General features: G+C 38.4%; 1 protein-coding gene across 2 annotated transcripts in view; it reads left to right on the forward strand.

The window, feature by feature from the left end:
* Positions 1-23702, forward strand: part of CDK19 (cyclin dependent kinase 19) — a 131932-nt gene that overhangs the window by 44013 nt on the left and 64217 nt on the right. For both annotated transcript variants that reach the window (XM_059828602.1, XM_059828605.1), the window contains exons 3-4: positions 9567-9677; positions 23215-23355. In XM_059828602.1, the coding sequence (XP_059684585.1) occupies positions 9567-9677; positions 23215-23355 (252 nt within the window). The remainder of the gene's footprint in view (positions 1-9566; positions 9678-23214; positions 23356-23702) is intronic.

Raw genomic sequence — 23702 nt, forward strand, 5'->3', positions numbered from 1 at the left:
TGTAAACTGAGGCAGCACTCCTAGGAGTTCATGTAAGAATAGCAGTTGTTAATTTTTGGCATTTCAGTCTTCCTCCCCTACTTGGTTTTGCATGCCAAAGGCTGTGCAAGGACAGGGCTTGACCAGAACAGTATACAAAGAATATGTCCTCTCTGAAGCAAAGCTTAAGCTACCGTTTAAACTTTTACTTTTCTTCTTAGGATCTTTGGACAGTTTCTTTTTTTGTATGTGTATAGGTATCCATGTCCATTTTTATGTTGCCTGCATCTTTTTGAGACCTCTTATACATGTGCCAGCCATGGACAGCTTACAGCTGGAAGGACTGATAAACGAACCTTCCATAGCTGCTCAATCTGAAGCTATTATTTGGTAAAGACTTTTTTTTTTTAACTTCAGTTATGCAGTAACTCTGTAAGTGAACTTCTCCAACTAGAAAAGGGAATCCGAACTGGAAAATCTCAAACCCGGGAATCAATTCAATCACTAAACAAAGCTGAATTTTGAGTAGTTTTTTTTAATGTGGTACACCGTTTCAGTTCCCCTCTCTTTCCTTCTTCCTGATAACTTTGAGACCTGTAGCACAGTTAGCAAAGGATTGTTCTTATAAGTTTAATAAAATTAATAGCTGCCTGGTTTTATTTTTTATTTTGAGATGCCCATATATGCCTCCCTGAGGGAAAAGCTGCAGCATGAGCTCAATATGGTAATAGGCATCAGACGGTCTATGTGGAAAGGATAATATTAATAACACGGAGTAGAGGATCTAGTCTTGATTAATAACATCTAAATAAGTTGGAATTTTTAAAGAGCTTCTGAAGGAGTAAAATGATGATCTTTAGGTGCCTTTGAAAACCCCAGCTTCAATTTAAAAGCAACTTCAGTGACCCTAGCGACTTTGAATATGTTAATCACACAAGAGGCAGCTTTAAAATTCTACACCATACAATTGCTTTTATGAGCAGTCAGGGTCGTGCTTTGGTCTTTCCTATGACTTCTTCTGATCCACATCTCAGCCAGTTAAAGGTTTTGGTTCTAACCTTGAAAACGGTTAAATGCATTAGAGAGTGCATTTCCATCAAAGAAACTACGTAGATCAAAAGACCGGAGTAAACTACGTGAAAAATAGGAACACCTCTTAGATGAGATTGGCCTCAGAATAAATTTCTGAAGATTATGATGGGTTTTGTCATCACTGACACAGAAATACATGTTTACAGCAAGATTCACTAGTGTAAGTAGTGAGAGCAGTGTTTGTCTTCCTGTTTTCTCTATTTTTTCTTAGGTTTCCTTCACAGCGAGATAACAGCATCTGCCCTCACCCTGCTTTTGTAGGTGGTAGCTATAAAGCATTATTCATGCTATGGTGAAAAAGTGTTTCTGTGCAAGAGTTATTTCCTTGAGAAATGTACTGTCTGACTATTTTTAAATGTGCTAAACGCCTTTGTAATTGATCATGTTTTTTACATTAGTAGCAACGTAACTCTCCTTCTGTCTCACAGAAGATGTCTTCTTTGGGGGGGAAAAGGCAGAACTTCCTATACCTCAAAAGAGCAAGAGGCTTCCTAGTTGCTAGTCTGCTTCACATAAAAGTTACTTGCATTATATGGTGACAGACAATTTGTAGGCTAAGTTCAAAGAGTTTAAACCAAATTACTGTAGGAGCTGGCTGTCAGTCAGTACATGGTCTTTTTCATCTGCTGGAGATAATCAATAAAACCTCACCAAACCCACCTTTCATGAAGGCTTCTACAAAAGCGCATACTATGTAGACATTACATCACTGAATCTAGTGGCTGACTGTTATATCAAATTGATCAGGTAATTTTTTTTCCCCAATGATGATCAAGCTGCAAATGAGAGACACTGTTTTCCCTGCTGTTGGAAAGCTATTCCTGAACCTTCCTGTTCATGAGATGCCATCTTGCAGGGTAAATTTATCTGTTATCAGTTGTATCTGTTTGTTCTTGAACCATGATTGCCGTTCAGCGTAATTATGTCTTTCATCTTTGGTGCTCATGCCTTAGTATTTTAGTGGATACCAATCTTATTTCCTTTCAGTATTTGATTAGTTACAATAATTGAGCAAGCTTTTCCTTCCCTGTTGAGGGATAGATTGTTTGCTGCTTTGATCACCCTTTGCCTCTTTCAGGGTGAGTTCATCTTTTTGTGTGTGGAGAGGGGGTGTTTGACCATAGGTAAAGAAAACAGTATATAATATTTTAAAAATATGTCACAGAAGCCTTTTATGTATTGATATCAGTACATCTCTTTCTCTCCTGTAAATACCTCAACTAGTATATCTAGTATCAGATTTACTCACTTAATTTTCTTTGGTTTATAGGAATCCAGTTCTACCTTTTTGTCACTTGCACTTCTCAGTCTGTAGTAGAAATTCTTGGTTAGTTTCTAAGTGCGTGAATTAAGATTTTGTGCTGATAATTTCATCCCATTTCTGTTACCCTTTGTTTATTCAGTCAGAGAATAAAGTATCCTAAAAGAAGATGTATTATCACACTCCTTTTCTTCATTGGGAATGCCACCTTTATTTAATCAGATAATTGAATTCACACTCATGATTTTGATGCTAAGATGGGATTTATTAATAATCATCATACCTATTCTTTGGTAACTCTCCCTATAGTTAATATATAGAACTACTTTACCTTGAAATGTTTTCCATCAGCAGCTGCCTTTTTAGGTAGTTTCTTGCTCACCTCAGACTTCTTCCAGCTGCCATCTTTCCCACCTGACAAAGTACTTAATGCTCTTACAAAGCTGAAATTTGAACACGGATCTGCTTGTGTAGAAAATCACTTTTCAGAGAAGAAAATCAGGTACTTTGTTTTTAATACATTTTTCTTTATATTCATGGTTTCAAAATGTTTTTTGCATGCTTTGCATGATACCGTTCTTGGATTAACAGGTCTGCAAATGCCTTGTCTCCTTTCTCTGACCCCTTTATAAACGTATGTGCCTTATTTGCTAATCATATGATGCTGCCTCTGAGTTCTGCTTGTGTCTGCCTTGTGCTGATTTTCACTTTCTTAAACGTGAGGCATTTGCTTTTTATGTGTGTGTTCTTTCTGTCCGTGGTCAGTATCACAGCTGTCATTAAAACCTGAGGTAAAATATTTTAGATCTTTATTTTTGTCTTTAAACCATATGATATCCCACTTTTACTTTCTTGTGCTTGCCCACTCTCTTGTGCTCCTTCTCTGGCTAGACAATGTTTTCTGTTTATTTTGACTTTGCATGTAAAGTCTAACTCAGCTTGACTGCTGACACTTCACATTTCCAATGCCTCAAGCTTCTATTCTGTTGCCAGTTTAACTTTTTCTCAGGCATCAGAGACTTTCCTATCATGACCTCCACCCCTTCCCTGCTGTAAGAGACATTCACTTGTGAAGGAAATGCTCAGTGTCCCTCGTGAGAGAACTGACTCGTCAGACAGCAAAAGAAATTACTAGCAAATTCTGCATATACCATGGAGCTGCCTGGAATCCTACAAGCTGTTTCATGCTATTTGGGCTATCTGAATGCAGCATTTTAAAATTTAAGACTGTGGCATGAGCTAAGATCTGTGATGAGCAAAGATGCTTGTACAATTCTCTTGACCAGAAGAATAATTAAAAAAATCTAATAAGTTTACAAGAAAGCCATTGTACAGGAGAGTCAAAGTTGCACAGATGTTGACAGTTCAGAATGATGTCCTCAATGACTTTCTGCCTAAACTGCTTTGTATACTGTTACCAAGAAAGAAATGTACTGTAACTCACCTGAGACACAGGTTTTTATTAGCATTTTACTGTAAGTTGGGTATGATGGAACTTAAATTTTAGAGGAACAATAAGCTAAAGTACTATTGAAATGTGATGCTGTGTTCACTTAGTAATAAATTCTAGCAGTTGCAGATCCTTTTTACGTTCAGGTTGTTCTCTTGCAATAAAATGTTGTCAGGTACACTGGAAGCTTTCAGTTACCACGACAGTGTATTAATTTCTTCTTTCTAGCTTTAGACTTGAATTAACCAAGTCTCCAAACTGATTTACAAAACCTAAGAAAAATAGTATTGGGATTATGTTTCATTCGTCCATTTTTTATGTTTAAAGTTTATGTGGCAATCTGTGGTGCAGAAAAGCTGTAGAGAATGATTTACCCTGTCCTTGAAGTTGTCCTTGGGGTTCTAGGTATGGCTAAAATGCACATTTGTGAAATGTGTTTGTGGTGATGAACGGACGTGCAACCATTTCAGAAAAAGGTGCATGACTTAACTGTTAGACATATGTGGCATATGACAGCTAATAAAGTGAGTAGTGGAAAGGTGGAACTGCAAGGTGAGCCATTAGACTAGGCTAAAGTCTTACCTAAATGTAGTCTTACGACTCTTTTTTCCCCTTTTGCCCTATATCTCCTATTCGGACAATATATTTAAAAATGAGTTCTTCTGCTCCCTTATTCAAAGAATTTGAAGTCAGGTTAATTCTCAGCCTGCACAAAGGCAATAGGAACTCCCAGCCCTTCATAGCAGAAGCTGGCAGAAAAGCAGAAGTGGCGAATCTAACATGAGATGAGTTAGGTCTTTGTTTTCAAGATTAGGGTTCACTGAAGAACTAGGTGCTACCCTTGGTATCTTTTAAAGCAGTACATGATTTTGAAGCCATTTAGACAAAAATTAATGACAGTACAGTTAGGTGGTTGGTATAGAAGTTAAATATTGACAAAATTCTAGTCAAACATGTAAGTCATTAGGGTAGGTAGTTGATATAACTGTGATGCAAATAGCTTTAAATACATCCCCATGTTTACACATTATTGGCTTCCACCTGTCTGCTTTAATGAAAATATTGTTTCCGAAGTCTCTGATTTCTTTTTAGCTAAATCTTAAATCAATACTTGTCTTTGAAACACTTCTTTCAAATTTGCTGTATCTTGATTTCAATAGCTGTGTATTTGGTTCTGCCCTATATTCCTTTCTGATCACGTCTTTCCAGTGCTTTTTGAATGACTCTCCTCATCTCTGCTCTTTTTGTACCTGTGAGTAACATTGGTTTGGTCCCTGTGGTCACCCTCTCTTCTGCTGTAGTCCGTCTCTCGAGGAGATTATTTTTAGACATAAATCTGACCCAACACTTCTGTTCATGACTCAAGCTAGTCACTTGTACCCTAAGCTATAGTTTTTGATCTCATCTAATTGGTGTCTAGCACTGTTGCAAGCTCAGTGTAGCTAGAGCAGAGCTCCTGTTCTTGACCCAGGGTGTTGGACTCAAAAGCCAATGTTTCCTTGGTCTGGCTCCTGCTGCTGAAGCACCGACTGCTGCGGCACTGATAGTCTTGATGGCCAGAATGCAACAAAGCCTTTAAAACCGTTCTGGTTTGGATGTGTGCCACTTCTTTCCACTTGAAGCTTTCTGTTTTACATTTCTGTTTTCTATTTCATTTCTTACAGACTGCTTCTGTATTAGGGTTTGTGGCTCTGTAAAAGAAGGAGGTATAAAGATCCGTTATTTGCTAAAACTACAAAAGCACTTCCAAAATGACTATCCATGGTAAAGGCAAAGCATTCACTTAAGACAGACAAATGACAATAACAAAAAAATTAAGTTGTCTTCCTCTTTAATTAACAAATTTGTTCATCTCTTGGAGCATAGAATAGATAACACAAAAGCTTATTTAAATATTCTTAATAATATCAGTATTTTCTATTACACACTGTTAGATGGAACAAGGTAATTTGATAAGTTTTCAGTCTAGTTTTTGATATTGGTCAGTGTCTAATACAACTACAGAATGAGTTTGTCAGGGAATCAAGTCCTGAAATGTTCTGTGTAAATTATTAATATCATCCTAAATATAACTGTTAGATAAGATGTGTTCTGGTAAGTATTTACGTCTCAAGAATGTTTTCCTTTGTAAATGCTCCTCTTGAGAGGAAAAAAATACATTGTTATTTATAAGGCTGCTGTAGCCCCTATGATTAAGGTGTCGGGAACATCTCTAGATTGCAACTTTAAAAATAACCTCACTGCTTTTAACACGTTCACTTACAATATGGTTTAGAAAAATTTCTAGCAGATTTCTAGAAAATTTTCTGAGCAGAACAGACTTGAGAAGCAGGCGCGTAGAGAGTGCGTCTGTAACCCGCATAAACAGACTTTGTTAGTTTGGTGGGAGCTCTTGCTGTCCATGGCTGCAACTAGAAACAGTCATCCAGCAGCTGAAAAATACAGCGTCAGAACTTTATTGCAGAGACTGTTTGTTGGCCTTAGAGTGCTCTGTTCTTCAGCTTCAGGTCAGATACACAAATTGTCTGTTAGAAACTCAACATGTGTAGTATAAAACTAACATAATGATTTCTTCTTCATGTTCTCATGTTTTTTACGGAAATCAGTGTTTAAGATCATACCAATAACAGTTTGATTCAGTTATGTGAAAAATGCTGGGTTTGGGGTAAGGGTGCTTGTTGTGTCATCTAAGTTGACTCAAAAGAGAAGAACAATGCATTAGAAATAACTTACTCATTGTAAATGAGTGTTTTTCATTGTTGTTTTGGATAAGAAATTTACCACTTTCTTTAATATGAAAGTATCCTTTTTCATTACTTGGGTGAAAAGGAGAAGTTTCATTTATTAATCAGACTGTTCTGATAGATGGTGACCACTGCTTGCTTACAGTTTCTCTGTGTGGACTGGCATGAGTGGTGGTGTTTGGGTGTTGCCGAATATGCACATTCCTGTCTTGTTTTCTTATAGCACCTTTCTGTTAATGCACAACACTTCAGGCATTCTTTCTATTCTTATGCTTTCCATAATACTTCTATTACCTTGTTTATTATATGCTAGCATTTGATATGGAACTATATATGTCAATATATACATATATGTTTGAATTGGCTGGTCTTGTTTAATATATTTATCGATGATCTGGATGAGGGGATTGAGTGCACCCTCAGCAAGTTTGCAGATGACACCAAGTTGGGCGGGAGTGTTGATCTGCTCGAGGGTAGGAAGGCTCTGCAGAGGGATCTGGACAGGCTGGATCCATGGGCCCAGGCCAATTGTATGAGGTTCAACAAGGCCAAGTACCGAGTCCTGCACTTGGGTCACAACAACCCCATGCAACACTACAGGCTTGGGGACGAGTGGCTGGAAAGCTGCCCCGCAGAAAAGGACCTGGGGGTGTTGATTGGCAGCCTGCTGAATATGAGCCAGCAGTGTGCCCAGGTGGCCAAGAAGGCCAATGGCGTCCTGGCCTGTATCAGAAATGGTGTGGCCAGCAGGAGCAGGGAGGTGATCGTGCCTCTGTACTCGGTGCTGGTGAGGCCGCACCTCGAATCCTGTGTTCAGTTTTGGGCCCCTCACTCCAAGAAGGACATTGAGGTGCTGGAGTGTGTCCAGAGAAGGGCGACGAAGCTGGTGAGGGGTCTGGAGCACAAGTCTTATGAGGAGCGGCTGAGGGAAGTGGGGTTGTTCAGTGTGGAGAAGAGGAGGCTGAGGGGAGACCTTATCGCTCTCTACAATTACCTGAAAGGGGGTTGCAGAGAGGTGGGTGTTGGTCTCTTCTCCCAAGTGACTAGTGACAGGACTAGAGGAAATGGCCTCAAGTTGCGCCAGGGGAGGTTCAGGCTGGATATTGGGAAAAATTTCTTTACTGAGAGAGTGGTGGGACACTGGAATAAGCTGCCCAGGGAAGTGGTGGAGTCACCGTCACTGGAGGTGTTCGAGGAATGTGTGGACGAGGCATTGCGGAACATGGTTTAATGGGCATGGTGGTGTTGGGTTGACGGTTGGACTTGATGATCTTACAGGTCTTTTCCAACCTTAGTGATTCTGTGATATATTCTCTTTGGCTATTTCTTACTTTAAAGTTTTACTTCTTTGGAGAGAATGCTTTATTTCTTTCCTTTTTTTTTTTTTAAACCCCCAACAATTTGGTATTATTTTGTATTGCTATTTCTGCCAGCAGTATCTTTAAGAAAAGTCTAATAGCAATTAAAAAAAAAAAAAATGTGCCTACTGTAATGTTTTTTTTTCTCCCTCTAGTTTAAAATTTATCCTGAAATGAAAAGTATTCTTTTTAAAAAAGAAAAGAAAAAAGGCAGAGGCATCACATCAAATGCCTACTGGAAAATAGTTTTTAATATTAGTAAAGATAAGGTATACAGCAACATCTCTTGATGCCTGTGGAAGATCCAATTTTAATCCCTAGGGTTTTGTTAGTTTATAATTCTGCAAGTTGTTACTGTGTGTTATGTGACAAAATGATTTTTACTGTATTTCGTATGTGATACCTGGGAATGACTATTGATTCGTTCATTAGGGAGGAATTTCTTTCTTTTACAGCTAGAAATGCTTAGTGTTAGGGAGAGGAAGAAACAGAAAGAAGACGACACTTCCTGCATGGTAGAAAAAGCATTTAAATTATTTCATTTGCTGGAAAACTGGAATAGATATAAGCAGTTGTAATATTCTTTAGAAGATTCCTTGTCTTGACAGATATCTGTGTAGCCAAAGGATAATATAATTTCAAATTAATCCTTTTCCTTATTCCCCCCCCACCCCCCCCCCCCCCCACCCCCCCCTAAAATAAACATCTCGAGTCCTTTTCTGTAAGGTGAAAAAAGGAAAGATTCATTTCTCTCGAATGTGCTTTGGAACCTACTCCATTTACTATTTCATCATTATAAATTGATTCTTGGCAATTTATATACTAGTGCTGCAGATGCAAGCAATTTTCAGATAAAACAGAAGTAATCAGTCATTCTTGTGACTGCAGTATGGGGGGGGGGGGCGGGGCAGGCGGGAAGTGATTCCTTGGAAATTATATTTTTGGGAGTACCGCTTCCCAATTCCTTCTGAGGACTGACTTAATCTGGCAGAAGGGTAACTTCAGCAGCGGTGCCTGCTTTAATGTGCTGTCTAATTAGTCATGAGACCTAGTTTTCTTTCTGGCAAGCGGTAAATAAGCTTGGGTTTATTTCTGGATTACAGGAGAGTAGTTGAAACAACCATTAGAAAAATGGTTTTGGTAAACTTTTCTTTGAAAACACCCTTATGTTCTGAGAACAACAACCCCATGGACTTCCAGACAAGCGAGGCAGGGATCCAATGCAAAAGAAAATTATTGGTAACACAGTAATTATGTGGTGATCAAGAACTGTGTTGTCCACACAAAGAATTAGACCAGCTGCACAAGCTTCATTTTGGCATCCTTAAATCCTGATGTTCACCTTTGATAAGGAACAGTTACGTTTGCGTGTAATAACATCCTTTAAGATAAAAGCTGAGGGTGAGTGGGATAAATAGGTAGGATGGGCAGCTGTGTGCCAAGTGTGGGACAGAGAGAAAGGTGGCTAGTGATGGTCAGCTGTGCTTGCAGAACAGCAGCCCATGCCACGGAGGCTGATTTTGACATATTGAAGATAATGTGCTGAATCAGTGGCATCTTTTCTTCTAGGGCCTGTTTTAGGATGACTTGTTTGCTATTTGTGCTAAGACCCGTTTTGCTTTGTTGTGTTTGCTTTTCTTAACATGCACAGAAATAACAAGAGCTTCTCTGTTTCTCTGCAGCTTTTACGAGAGCTGAAGCACCCTAACGTGATTGCATTGCAGAAGGTTTTCCTTTCTCACAGCGACAGAAAGGTTTGGCTGCTGTTTGATTATGCTGAACATGATTTGTGGGTAAGTACCGATTTTTGAGTGTTTGAGGTAGTGTAATATGAGCTTGTTCAAACTGAAGCTTGTGTGGCGTACCTTCATATAAGTGCAGAGATGCATAAATTTCTTACTCTGTAATTAAGGGTCTGACATACTGTTCTTTGAACTCTTTAAAATGTGCAAAAGGCTATGTAGAATTTTTTCAAGTCAGATTTCATTTTGAAGCGAAAAGAATTTTCCTACAAGCTTTAATTTGAGTCAAAGAAAGCATTCCTGAATTGAGACCTTCTAAAATAGTTTGGAAATGTATTTAATATTTTGCTTTTCCTGCAGTTTTACACACACACAAAAAAAACCCCCGAAAAAATGAGAGGCACTGCTTTACTCAGTCCTCTCACTGAGATACAGTGGAAGTGACCAACATTCGATCATCTAATTCTGAACAGTGAATTTGTGACACTATGAATGGAAAGAAAATAAGGAAAAAAAGTAAGCACTACTAATTGGGCCTACTGATGGATTACCACTACGTGGAAGAGGAATAGAGACTTAGATGTCTGGTTTTAAGTTTCCAGCAAAAAATGATAGCGTTTGATTTAATCTGTTACAGAGGTGGACGCCAATGACATAACGAGTTGAACTCAGATAAAAATATTCAAGCTCCACACCTATTGATAAGATGTGAATTGCTGGGACCTGGATTTGTATTTAAACCCAAAAGATATCAAACACTTACTAACAGTAATCAATATGTTTATAATTCCTTTGAAAATACTGGCAAGGAGAGGAAGTGGTAATATTAATTCCAGTATTACATTTTAAGGCTTCAGTAACACAGAAGTTGCTATTATTAATGTTAGTGTAAATTGCTCAATTTTTTTATACTTAGCTCTCAAGACACAAAATTGTAATCTGGAAGGAAAGTAAACTTAGACCATGCAAAAAGATACTTCTAGCTCAGAACAAGTAAAGTCATGGTATTTCATTCCCCTTCATATGCTTAAAAAAACATTTAATTTGATTTCTCTTATGGGGTATCAGCTTTGTATTTTAAGTTTTCTTCATCAAAGTTCAGTGTACAATCAGAGTTTGTGTATTCCTCACAACTGGTGACAGTGATGATGAATAGGAATGCAGCAGCTAAAACCCTGTATGGACAGAATTTATTTGTGCATCAATTGAGTTTACTTGTTTTATAAAACAACCACAACAAACACATTGTACTGCTACATTGAATGGCATATTTAAAAAACCTTTTTTTCTAAGCTTTTCCATTTGAATTTATTTTGGGCATGTGGTTTTTACACTACGTGGTGATTTTTCACATGATTTAACAGTTTTAGATAAAGAATCACTGGAGTCTAATGTTCTTACCACTCCTCACATCTGGCTGGGTATTGGTCATAATCTCAGTGAAGTTAATCCTATTATTTGAGACTGAAATGTTTGTTACGCTAGTTATTTGATGTGAACTGGTCTCCCACTTCCTAACTCTCTTACTTTTTTTCTATGGGACATGCTACACAAAACATTTCTCCTTTCCTGTATAATTGCCCATGTTTCCTTGCTTCTTAAGCCTTTGCCAGGAATTCTTTTTCCTCCCTTGCATAAAGTTAGCCGTGTTCAAGGCACTCTTGGTTCTGGCTTAACCTCGGTCCTCATTTCCTTTACTGTCAGCACTTCCCAAGCATCGCTCTTAATTCCCCTTTTGTCTCTTTTGCTCACTCCCAACTTTGTGTCTTTTTCCACGCTGCCTCCTACACATGGAACAGCCTCCCAATTAACGTACGTAAAGATCCTTCACTATCCTCCTTCAAAAAAAACCTCCTGAAAATCTACTTATTTTGTTACGCATTTCAGTAATAACAACCACTTCTCATTCTGTCTGTGTTGTGTTGTGTTTTGCATTTCCTGTGCTTTACAGCTTGTGCCCTTTCAGCTCTTCGGGGTAGAAATTGTAGTAGGGGATTGGCACATCTTGTTATTGCTTAGCACCATGTGCTCCCTCAGCACTGCATAAAACCAAAGTAAGTCTATTCATTGTGGGTATCAGTTTAGAAGAATTTAAGTTTTGGAATTGTAGATGTGCTGTCACTAAAGAGATGTCAATTTCTGGAGACCAACAGTTTCAAACGTAGGTAGCTTAGAGTTACTTATCAAAATTTGTTTCTAAGTATGGGAATCTTCCTTCTGTTCAAAGCTGCCCAGCTTTAGTAACTCCTGTTGGCTTCAATGAGAAGAGTAAATGCTCATCACTTACAAACATCAGATTAATTAAAATCATTATGTTTTTCAGCTTCTGTACTGGAAACGTTTGGCAACAGATGAATAAACTATACTAGATGCTATCTTACTCTGTTCATTTTGTAAAACTGAAAAAAAATTGTCCCATTCTAATGAGGAAAAGTGGTGGTGCCAATTAAGCTTATTAAAAAGTTCTTTTATGGTGAGCAAGAACTCTTTTTTTTTTAATTTATTTTGCATTTAATTCCCAAGGATTAGACTGCTCAAATCTGAAATTTCAGTATAGATAGCAGCATACTTTATAATTTGCTATAATTTCTGTTGATACCATTACCAAGAGATGAAGAAAGCTATGCTAATTTGGACTGCTTTTGACAGGTGTCAGTGAAGACTTACTATGTTGTCCTTGCCTACAAACATATTTGCCATTTAACAACTAAGCCTATCAAAGATTTTTCCTTCATCACCTCTCAAGTTACATGATGCAAAACAATACAAAGCCATTCGTGAGATTACAATAAAGAATGTCTAAGAATATAGGAATTCTTTTGACCAATTGATTTATAACTCTTGTTTGCTTTAATTACCAAAATTCTTAGTGTAATCCACAAATTATTTCTGTATGATTTCTCTTGGCTATTAGTCTCTGTCAACTGGTAAAGTTCTTAGGCTGTTGGATGTGCCACATATGTTAATTTATAATGTATTATCTACACTGTCATCACTGCTTATATATACTCATGCTATGAAGTAAATGCAAGATTCCTTAGCTTGTACTTCAGTGTAAAAGGAGCATCTGATGCAAGGTTAAAAATGTGTATGTCCACAGATGCTATTGAATATCTCATACATTATAGGCCCCATCCTTTCTTAATTCCTGGTACCTTGTCTCAGTCTTGCACCTTTATATTCCAATTGTCTGAAACTTCCAGCTTCAGATGTTCATAGCTACAGAACCAACTGTCCCCTCTCCTTCTCTTGGGAGGGACATTCCTTTTCCAATATCAACTCATAAGGTCTTGGATGCTTTTAATCCAGGTTTTGTATCCAGGTTTTCTGCCTTTGATTAATTTATGTTGAGATAAAAAAATGTAATTCAGTTAACACATAGCTGAGTTAATCTCAAGTCCACGAGTGGAATTGATACTGTTTTTAAGTTACCTTTTCCAGCACACAAACTTCATAGTCTTACAAATTATGCATGGATGAAGTTTTTCCAAGGAAAAAGTGTAATTCCTTCAACTGATACGTGTATTTTTCTGCTATGTTCATTTTTGTCCTTTTAAGAAAAAAAAAAGGGTTGTTTTAAATGCATGAGTTTTGGCTGTTTTATCACTAAAGAATAACTTATTTTCCTATTCAACTTCCGTATATGTTCTTATTTTACCTTAGTCTTAAGTTGTACACTGCTGTCCAGAACTTCCTCTGTAAAGCTCATGCACTTCAAGACATTATTCAAATTTATATTAAATATATTAAAAGCCTGATGATTACTTAATTGGACTTTAAGAAAAGTTTGATACAAACGAGATCTGCCCTGGAGGTGAATTCTATTTGTTGTCAGTGTAGTTACTTTTAGCCATTGGAGAGGTTGTAGTACTCAGAGCTTTTCTTTTGTTCCCAGCTAGTTTCCTATACTTTTACAGCACCAGCTTTTTAGTATTGGAAATATTTTTTAAAGCACACTTTTTTTGTTTTAGTACTGCAGATAAGCACACATTCAATGTTTTCAATTCCATACTCTATATTTTTAAATAAGGTTTTTGATTCTAAGCAACATTTTTGTAACTCTTTTTTAATATTCTGAATTGATAGGGTATCTACTTTTCTAGCTATGGTACAGAGTTAATTCTCAGACTCATTTAATACGTGCAGGTAACTTCAAAACTTTAAGATCCCCTTTTCTGGAAATCTGTGTTGTAACTTAAATCAGAAGCTTCCAAGTATTTTTTTTATCTTATTCTGAAAAAGAGTGACATTTTTATCACACTAAAATGTGTTGAATGTGTTTTATAGCCATAAAAAACATTAGTTCTTAAGAAGTGATTAAATAAATTATTAATGATTTGATAATATTGACTGTGATGACACATTCACTATCCAAGACCAGTTAAACCATGATCTGGGTATTTTTTAGGTCTGGTTGAATGTTTCTCTCTTATTATTAGATTCCAGTGATCTCTAACAACTAACTGCTTAGCAGCAAATACCACTGAGAAACTTGGAGTAAAATTTATCTTGAATTCATGTTGACAATAATAAAAATATATGGAAAGATTGGCTTTGTATTATACGAAATACTTGTTATGTATATATTCTGCTTTTTAAAAACATAGGATAGAGGTTATAAATTTAGTTGTGTGTACCTAAAAATAACCATCAAGTAATGGAAAGGAGGAAATAATCTTCCTACATATGAATTTCGTAACACTAGCTGACTCTCTCAATATACAAATAAATATACTTAATTTCAGCTAACAACATTTTGAATAATGGTCTTATATGCTAAACGAAATTGTGAGGGTGTTGCATACTGATTTGTGCAATAAACCTGCATGTTTTGTTTAATCACATGAATGTTTTCTAATAGATCTGAGTTTTAAAGTCTTCCTCAAATATGGTGTAATCAGTTATAATTCTTTCTTCCACTAGGCTTCTGTTTAGCTCTTAATCATGAGGATAATTTGGATGTTAGTTAATCACAAATATTTTTATAGACATGAAAATAGTTTTCTCAGTGTAGCAGTTTTATTTTTCTCTTTTAATTTTCTGTAGTCATGTGTATGTTTTTGTTTCAATTCAGTCCTGCTCCACTAGGTCATTCTTTATGCAGTCTTCTCTGTCGTGTGCATATTTACCAGTATAGGATTCTGCTAGCTGGCAGAAGAGCATAAGATTTGTTGGGGCAGAAGGGAGTGGGCTGGCATAGGTTTTGATTGCTTTAAAGTTACAATTTTTATCATCAGCCATTATTACAGAAAGCCTTTATGGCATGATTTATCCCTTCCAAATATAACGCATGGGGTCTTTTTGACACTAAAGTGACGGTTGGATTTCTTGCAGACAGCAGCGCCATTCCTTGTTGATAGCTGTCCTGAGAATGTGCTTGTCCCATCAGAAAACTTGCCTTTTCTGCCAGAGGTGTAGGGTTCATTTTCTGTACCACAAAGCGTGAGAATTGGAGGAAACAACAGGTAGGAACAGAACTCAAAGACAGAGGCAAGGGTGCAAAAGCATAACGTGTGTGAAGAATTAATGTGAATAGAGTGGCATGACTACTGAGTGTTTCAGATATATACTGAAAAGATAACTGTATTCTGATGGTTTTTATTATCATTGTATAGAGTTATTTTGACATATTTAGGTCTGAAAGATCTAGAAGACCTAGAAAGACCCCAGCAAAATCTGGGAAAATTATACTGAATCTGTTTATGTCTGCTCTGTGCTTCAAAGCTTAGCTATTTAAAGCAAGTTGGCATTAGCAAAAGTTAGTTTATTAAAGCTCCTTTCACTGTTACTTAAAATGTTGACCTCTTGTCAATTGGAAATGGACTTTTCATTAGGCAGTTTGGTTAATGACATTCTAAAGAAGATACTTGATGATGGCCGTGTACTGACATAATTTAAAGGGAGGGTGTTGAGGCATATTTTTTTTCTGTCCTCTTTTGAAGAACGTGTTGATTGCTGTAATGCTCCCAAAATTGGAAACTTAAATGATCACTGTAGAAATACTTTTACCCACTTTTGTTTTGGTTTTATTTTACTTGTGATATACCCTTGACAAAATTTCTTTAGTGTCTAAAACTTTGGTGTCCTAATGAGTCCTAAATGTAGGCTTATGAAGTTGCGATTTATTTTTGGAACAGCAAACAAATGTTACTCAGGTTAGTTGGGTCTATCTTTGCTTGCTCTTTTTGAAAATTGTGCAAACAATACTCATTTAATTCTTATACCACCTTTAGATTTTGATTTATTTTTCCATAGCCTTTTAAGTGCTTTACATTTAACACTCAACAATATTAGTCACATTTGTTTAGGTATTGATTGCTGAAGAGAGAAGGTGGAAATCATTTTATGTTTAAAATAAGACTTGAAACCATATAATTGGAATCTTTCTCTTGACCTTGGCACAGGTTTAATGTGTATCCAAGCTTCTATTTCTTTAATATTAAAATGTAATTTTACTTTTTACTGGCGCATTGACATAATTCTGTTTTATTCTCAAAGGTTGGACTAGAGATTGGATAGAAAGAAGGGTTTTTGCTAAAGTGTGGGAGCAAACAGATAATGTACTTCAGCAGGGAGAGGCATCTGTGTTGACATGAGTGCATTTTAGTTTGATGGAAATGCATGTAATTTTGAAACAAGCTTTGCCTTAAGCAGTAGAAGTCAGTAAGTCAGGTTTTCTAGGGGATTGTGTCTTGAGGTCTATGGATCATCTCATGTTTGTTGAGGTGAGAGCTCACACTGTAACTTCACTTAGTCAGACATGCATAAAATCTCTCCTTTAGCTGGCTTCTTACATGCATGAAAACTTTCCAGGTCTGACTTGTTTGTTTTAACCTCTGTCATACTGAACAGCAGTTCTCGGAATCAGGAATGGGATGACACCAACACAGAGAGAGTATGTTTGCATCAGTTTGACTTCCTTGGAAACAGGCTAAAATTAGGATCTTTTGAACGCTCATTTAACTGCTGGGTAAATACGAGGGGTTTTCATGGAGAAAACCAAATGACTTTGCTCTATAATGTCATGCATTATGTTTACTTTGTTTATGGTGGAGGATTTAGAAAATGTACATAGTTCCTCATCAGCCAATTTTCAAACCAATTTCAACACACTAGGTAACATAGTATTCGGTCTAGTAGTTCGTCAGCCTTCTGTTTCATGTATCACCACTGCATTTTCTTTTGGAATGCTGAGCTCTGTTTCACTTCTTTATTTATTATTGTTTATATGGTCTTGGCTTTGCTAAAGCTAAAATGGTCTTGCTGAAATAAGCCGGCTCATCTGTTTTTCCCCTCAATTTTATTACGCTTTTTGAAGTTGAAAATTGGGAATATGCAGTTAGTAAATAAAACCAATAGTTCTAGAGGTTGCAAACAGCAAATTGTAGCAAGCCTCTGGAAGCTTCATTATTCTTCTAGAATGTTGATAAATTTATACAGTAATGTTGGTCAATGAAGTATTAATTTAATTTAGAATACAGACTTAAAGCCAGTGTCACAAAGTTGATGCCTTGTTTAAAACACAATATGTAAAAGCAATAGAAATATTTTTAGATTATGTTTTTTTTTCAAAAGGGAATACCTAATTAGCTCACAATGTTTATGGAATTCAATCAGTGGCAGCACGTTTTTAAGATCTGGGAATCTGAAAAAACAGTTGCACAGAAAGGGAAAGTGACTTGGCGACTTTTGTTGAATAGATTTGACTATTGCTTGAAGTTTCATTTACCTCGTATGGCAAGCATTCTTCTTTTGTTTTGAAGCATCTTAGTTCAATAGAACACTGTAGATGCAAGCTCCCCTTCTGATATATCTAATTAAAATGAAATTGTGGCTGGATAACGTTGGGGATGGGTTTCTGTTCTGTAGCACGCAACTGCTATAGTGCACACAGATAATTAAGGCTTCCCTAAACTTCTGCTGAATGTGTCTGGGTATTTTTCCCACCCTGGAGGGAAGGGATGCCATTCAGAGGGACCTTAACAGGCTCGAGAGGTGGGCCCGTGCAAACCTCATGAAGTTCAACAAGGCCAAATGCAAGATCCTGCATATGGGTTGGGGCAATCCCAAGCACAAATACAGGCTGGGTGGAGAATGGATTGAGAGCAGCCCTGAGGAGAAAGACTTGGGGGTGTTGGTTGACGAGAAGCTCATCGTGACCTGGCAATGTGCGCTTGCAACCTAGAAAGCCAACCGTATCCTGGGCTGCATCAAAAGAGGCGTGGGTGATTCTCCCCCTCTGCTCTGCTCTCATGAGACCCCACCTGGAGTACTGCGTCCAGCTCTGGGGCCCCCAACATAAGAAGGACATGGACCTGTTGGAGGGAGTCCATAGGAGAGCCACGAAGATGATCAGAGGGCTGGAGCACCTCCCCTATGAGGACAGGCTGAGAGAGTTGGGGTTGTTCAGCCTGGAGAAGAGCAGGCTCCAGGGAGACCTTCTAGCAGCCTTCCAGTACCTGAAGGGGGCCTACAGGAAAGCTGGAGAGGGACTTTTTACAAGGGCATGTAGTGATGGGACAGGGGGTAATGGCTTTGAACTGAAAGAGGATAGATTTAGATTAGCTATAAGGAAGAAATTCTTCACCATGAGGGTGGTGAGGCCCTGGAACAGGATGCCCAGAGAAGCTGTGGATGTCCCCACCCTGGCAGTGTTCAAGGCCAGGTTGGACAGGGCTTTGAGCAACCTGGTCTAGTGGAAGGTGTCCCTGCCCATGACAGGGGGGTTGGAAGTAGATGATCTTTAATGTCCCTTACAACCTAAACCATTCTATGATTTTCCAGCTTTTGTGGCCAGGTGGTCTATCAGAATATGGGAATTAAGTTCTCCTGAGGTATTGACAGTGAAAAAAGATGTGGAGAATGCTGAAGCTGTTTGACCCTCTGTCTGCTTGTCATCTTGCTACAAACATGCCTCTCTGACTTGACTGGATTGTGGAAGTCCTCATGTTTTGTTCTTGATGGTTATCCTTTAGGGGTAAGACTCAGCAAAGAACTTGAGCATACCTAAAGGTTAGAAGCTGCAATGTCCAAGCACACCTCCTGGTTCCCAGAGAGAGATGCAGAATGTCCTTTGTACCTCTCAGGACTCAAATCTATACTCCCAACTCATGGGACAGTCTTGATGCTGTGCTATTCTGCAAAAAGGTTTATTGAATGAGAGAAAGGGAGAGTGTGGTTTTGAAGCTTAGCGGTTAGGGCAGTCATCTGGGGAATGGGAAATGCAGGTTACAATTCCTGTAATTCCTGTCAATTATTCTTTACCTTTATTAGATCTAAAATTATGGCTGTTATATGCTGTACTTGAGGCTGCACTTTGGGACTATTCAGGTAGCGAAGCTAGTAGGGAATGCTTCATCCCCTTGCATAGTGCAGTTAATGTATAAAGAACATCCTAGTTTGTGCTGGCACCTGCACCCATTTCTACACCTGAGGTCTTGGATTTAAACTATTAAATCTTAAATGTTTTGACATGGAAAGAGCACGTCTCCCTGCCATAGCTGAAGTCAGCAGAATTGCTCAAGTTAAAAAAAAATCCCTTTAGCATAGTTGTGCTGGTATGGCATCCTTTGCTTTGGAGCTTACTGTACACCCGATCCCGCCTGATCTCAGAAACTTTTGTCAAATTGTTATGACCATTCATTTATTTCGGTTTTGATGATCTTTTTCATTTATTTAGTTAGTTTTTTAGTTTGAGGAATATTTTCCCACAACAGTGGTAGGGCCATATAGATATATTTCTGAAAATATAAAGAAATAAGAAAAAGCCTGGGCTTGCTGCCTCCAGTAAAAGAGATGCTGTTCAGCAACGGCACCTATTTGTCCTTCTGTTTCTTAGATGGACACTGCCATTAAAATTGCTGTTTAGTGTTGGTTATGCGTGTTGGTTATGTGTGTTGGTCTTTCTTCATATGGCTAGTTGCATACAAGAAATTGGATGAACCACTTGTTTTACAAAACTCTTTAGAGTAGGTGTCGTGGTTTAAGCCCAGCTGGCAACTAATCACCACACAGCCGCTCACTCACTCCCCCCAGGTGGGGAGGGGGACAGAACCAGAAGAGTAAAAGTGAGAAAACTCATGGGCTGAGATAAAAACAGTTTAATAGGTAGAGCAAAAAACACCGCACGGAGAAGCAAAGCAAAAGAAGGAATTAATTCACCACTTCCCGTCGGCAGGCAGGTGTTCAGCTATCTGCAGGGAAGCAGGGCTCTATCACGCGTAGCGGTTGCTCGGGAAGACAAACGCCATTACTCCGAATGTCCCCACCTTCCTTCTTCCTCCCCCGGCTTTATATACTGAGCATGATGTCATATGGTATGGAATATCCCTTTGGTCAGTTGGGGTCAGCTGTCCCAGCTGTGTCCCCTCCCAACTTCCCGTGCACCCCCAGCCTACTCGCTGGTGGGGTGGGGTGAGGAGCAGAAAAGGCCTTGGTGCTGTGTGAGCCCTGCTCAACAGTAACTAAAACATTCCTGCTTTATCAACATTGTTTCCAGCCCAAATCCAAAACACAGCCCCATACAATCCAAAACACAGCCCCATACTAGCTGCTATGAAGAAAGTTAACCCCATCCCAGCCAAAACCAGCACAGTAGGACTTGGTTACAAGCACTATAGATTCATTCCAATGGCATAGGGCAACTTCAGCTTTTCAGTTCCCTATACTACTTGGCCCTGCAGTATGTTTTTAGTTTAATTTTTGTTCAGGTCTCTAATCTAAACTGTGATGGGGTGAAGTTTGCGATTTGATGAATATCAACTTCCGTAGAGTAAGTTGGCAACAATAATTTTTATTTGCTTTTGTAGGAAATTGAATTTTATCTAATGGTGATACCACTTGCTTAAAGCAAAACTGTCAGTTTTAATTCCCTTTGGCAATTCAAGAACTCCTTCAAGAAAGGAGTATGCTTTCTTAGCCTTTCTGACTCTGACAAACCAACATCAGAGCAAGATGATTTAAGATGTGTCTAGGTGGTATTTCAGAAGCAGACAAGAGCAAGCTCTGCTTTCTTCTGGAGCGTGAGCCAGCATTGGTAAGTGTGGTGGTAAGCATCAGCTGGCAAGTCTGGCTGGGTAACTTAGCTTAGTGGTGTGCTGATTTAGTTGTGCTAGCTCTGGTTTGGAGGTAACTTGCATACCTAAAGCTCAGCGTAAGGGCAGGTTATCTGCCTCAAAAGTTCACCTAGGTGTTCCTGTGGAACAACAGGAAGAAAGGTGGATGCTGCTGCTTTGAGTCACTGCGGGAAACCTTCCTCTCTACCCTTGTGTAAGCTTTGCTTTACCAATCTAGATGAATAGTGTTTTGTTCCTGAACAGATTCTCGCATTGCTTTAAATGTCTGCTTGGTCCTTTAGTTTCTCATGGGACAAAGCGTTTGGTGGGGTTCCCAATCTGTTGGAAGGAACCGGGGAACCACATGGGAGGGCAGGGGTAGAAACCAGAGAGCACCAGCCTGGTGCCATCATGCTCCCTTCCTCAAGAGGTACCAGAAGGGCTGTGGTAGGGCCAGAGGCAGTGTTCCTCATCAATGCATCCATAGTTAGTTGTGTCCCATTCTGTCCCATGAGTCCCTTTTTCAATTTCATTTTCTATATGCCTTTATTATAAGGAATAATGTTTTGTGTGGATACTAGTCAGTTTTTCAATGGGTATAGAAATCCCTTTCAGTGATTACATGCACCTTGAAAAAGGGCTGAGCTGGGCTTATGGGTCTCTGTGTTGTGACCTTTGCGCCTGTATTTTTTTCATACTGTGTATTAATAGAGATATTTATTTGGGGAGTTATGGTATTGTTACTGTGTTATAAATCATATTGTAATTACACATGAAGGTCATTATCCAGTGAGCATTGTGCAGTACTGGAAGGTAGGGTCTCCCAGTTGAAGTTTTGACGCAGAATCTTCTTGTGACATGACAAGAAAAAGCTTTTCAAAGGAAATGATCCCTTAAGGCTTTCCATTTTAGTTTTCAGAGTGATTGTACAAATAAAGGATCGGGTACTAAGAGCTTGGTTTGTTTACTAATCCTCATTTATATATTAAAAACTGATAATCCTGTAGATTTCTTTCATACTGCTTTTTAATATACAGCCATCACTGTTGTATGTGTAGTAGTGGAAGGATCAGTGGGAATGTAGCTGAGAGTAAGCAGGCTCTTGTTCTGATTAACTTGGGTTTTTTCTTTTTTTTTTTAATTTCTCCTTAAACAATATTGTCTACACCTTTGCTAAGCACAGTTTGACAGTGGCTGAAGTACTGGTGACAGCCAGAGGTAGCACTTAACCATGAGGAGACATTAAGCCGTTACCATTTTCATTGGGACCAGTAGTGACAAACTTGGTGGGGGGGTGTGGTGGAGGGAGCAGAGGTCTAATGAAAGCACAACCATTGGCTACCTCTTTAACCTGGGGAGGGAAATGATCTTGAGCTAGACAAATCCTGTTTAAAGAATTGGGTAATTAGTAGTCTCATCATTCTACAGATTAGCATTTTGAATCGCTTTCAGTAAAAATGCGAACTGGCTTTATTATTTCTGTCTTTCAAAAAGCACATAATTGAAAACTATTTTGTTATTTGAGATGCTTCTTTGAATCGCCTTCAAAAAGATTTTTTGGTTTTTTTTAATCTGAATGAATGGATTTAGTTGTTTGCTGAATGGCAATATGGTAAGATTGGGTTTGTGCCTTGCATATCCCTACCTTGTCTGAGGATTGAAAAGGTAGCAGAGCCTCACCCCACTTAATTTCTTGTACGGGGTAACAAAACCAAACCTAACCTATCATCTCCACATTGATCTTACAATAAATATTAATTAGTTTATGAATATTTCATGATCTCTCAGCAATCTTTTAATTATCTTTTTTCATTCCTTCAACTGACTAATGCTGGGGTCACTTTCTGCATTCCATGTTTTCAAGTGGTATTCGTCCTCTAGTGGGCTGACCGACTTCTGTAATCCAAGAACCACTAGTTTGTCATCATCAATGAAGTATGCAGCTCAAACTTGGAAGTGAGAATACAACCATTTTTAGATGTGTGCACATGATCTCACCCTAATGTTGTGGTGTGGGGTTTTTGGAGTTCCCCCCCTTCCACTTAAATATTTGTTCGAATATTTATTTAATCTCTCTCTACCTGGGATTCTGATTTAGGGGGGAGCAGTAAGTACTTACAAGCACTCTGTCCTGTTTGTTTTTGGAGAGGAGGAGGGAAGGTGTGAAAGCATAGAGTGTGGTCCTCTTTCTGGTAGATACTGCTGGTTTGGAAGCTTCTGCTCCAGCAGCTGAGGATGAGAGGATCCCAAATGGGGAGGAGGGAGGGAGGAAAATGTCTAAGACACTTTACTGGAGGTAAGTAGCCAGTCTTTAGATATTAACAAAAGCTTGACTGCTGTTTTTTAAAGCAGCTCAGAGAATAAAAACAATTTAAGAAAATTGTAAGCACATGACTATTACTTTTAATTGCAAAGTTCAACAAACTTTGTATTTCATTCCATTATTTAGTGTTAATAGTTTAAAAAAAACAACACAACAACAAACCTTTCCACTTATCTAACATGCTTCTTGTTTCTACTTGTTTTATTTCTAGCATATTATCAAGTTTCACCGTGCCTCAAAAGCAAATAAAAAGCCCATGCAGTTGCCAAGATCTATGGTTAAATCCCTACTCTACCAGATCCTCGATGGAATCCATTACCTCCATGCAAACTGGGTGCTTCACAGAGATCTGGTAAGTGTTGCATATATTACCTGGATAAGAAAGTTTCACGTGCGTGTTGGGTAGGAGAAGAAAAGTCCCTATTAGTAATTTTGCGTATCGATCCGTACAGCTCTTCCTGTTATTGTTGCAGGAGACCAATGGAGACTTTAAACATGAAAACAAACTATGTTTTCACATTGTTTTTGTCTGAGTCATCTGAGCTCAGACAATGATGCTAGATCCTGTAAAAGGATTGCAGATATCAGTATCCGAAAACAGTGCATGAGCCAGCTGATAGATGTTGGTTGAACATTCTTACAAGTTTGTGTATGACTTTGAAAAGGCATTTAAGTAGGAAAGTGATTGATACCCTTGTA

This window comes from Gavia stellata, chromosome 2 (genome assembly GCF_030936135.1).
Source record: "Gavia stellata isolate bGavSte3 chromosome 2, bGavSte3.hap2, whole genome shotgun sequence".
Lineage (NCBI taxonomy): Eukaryota > Metazoa > Chordata > Aves > Gaviiformes > Gaviidae > Gavia > Gavia stellata.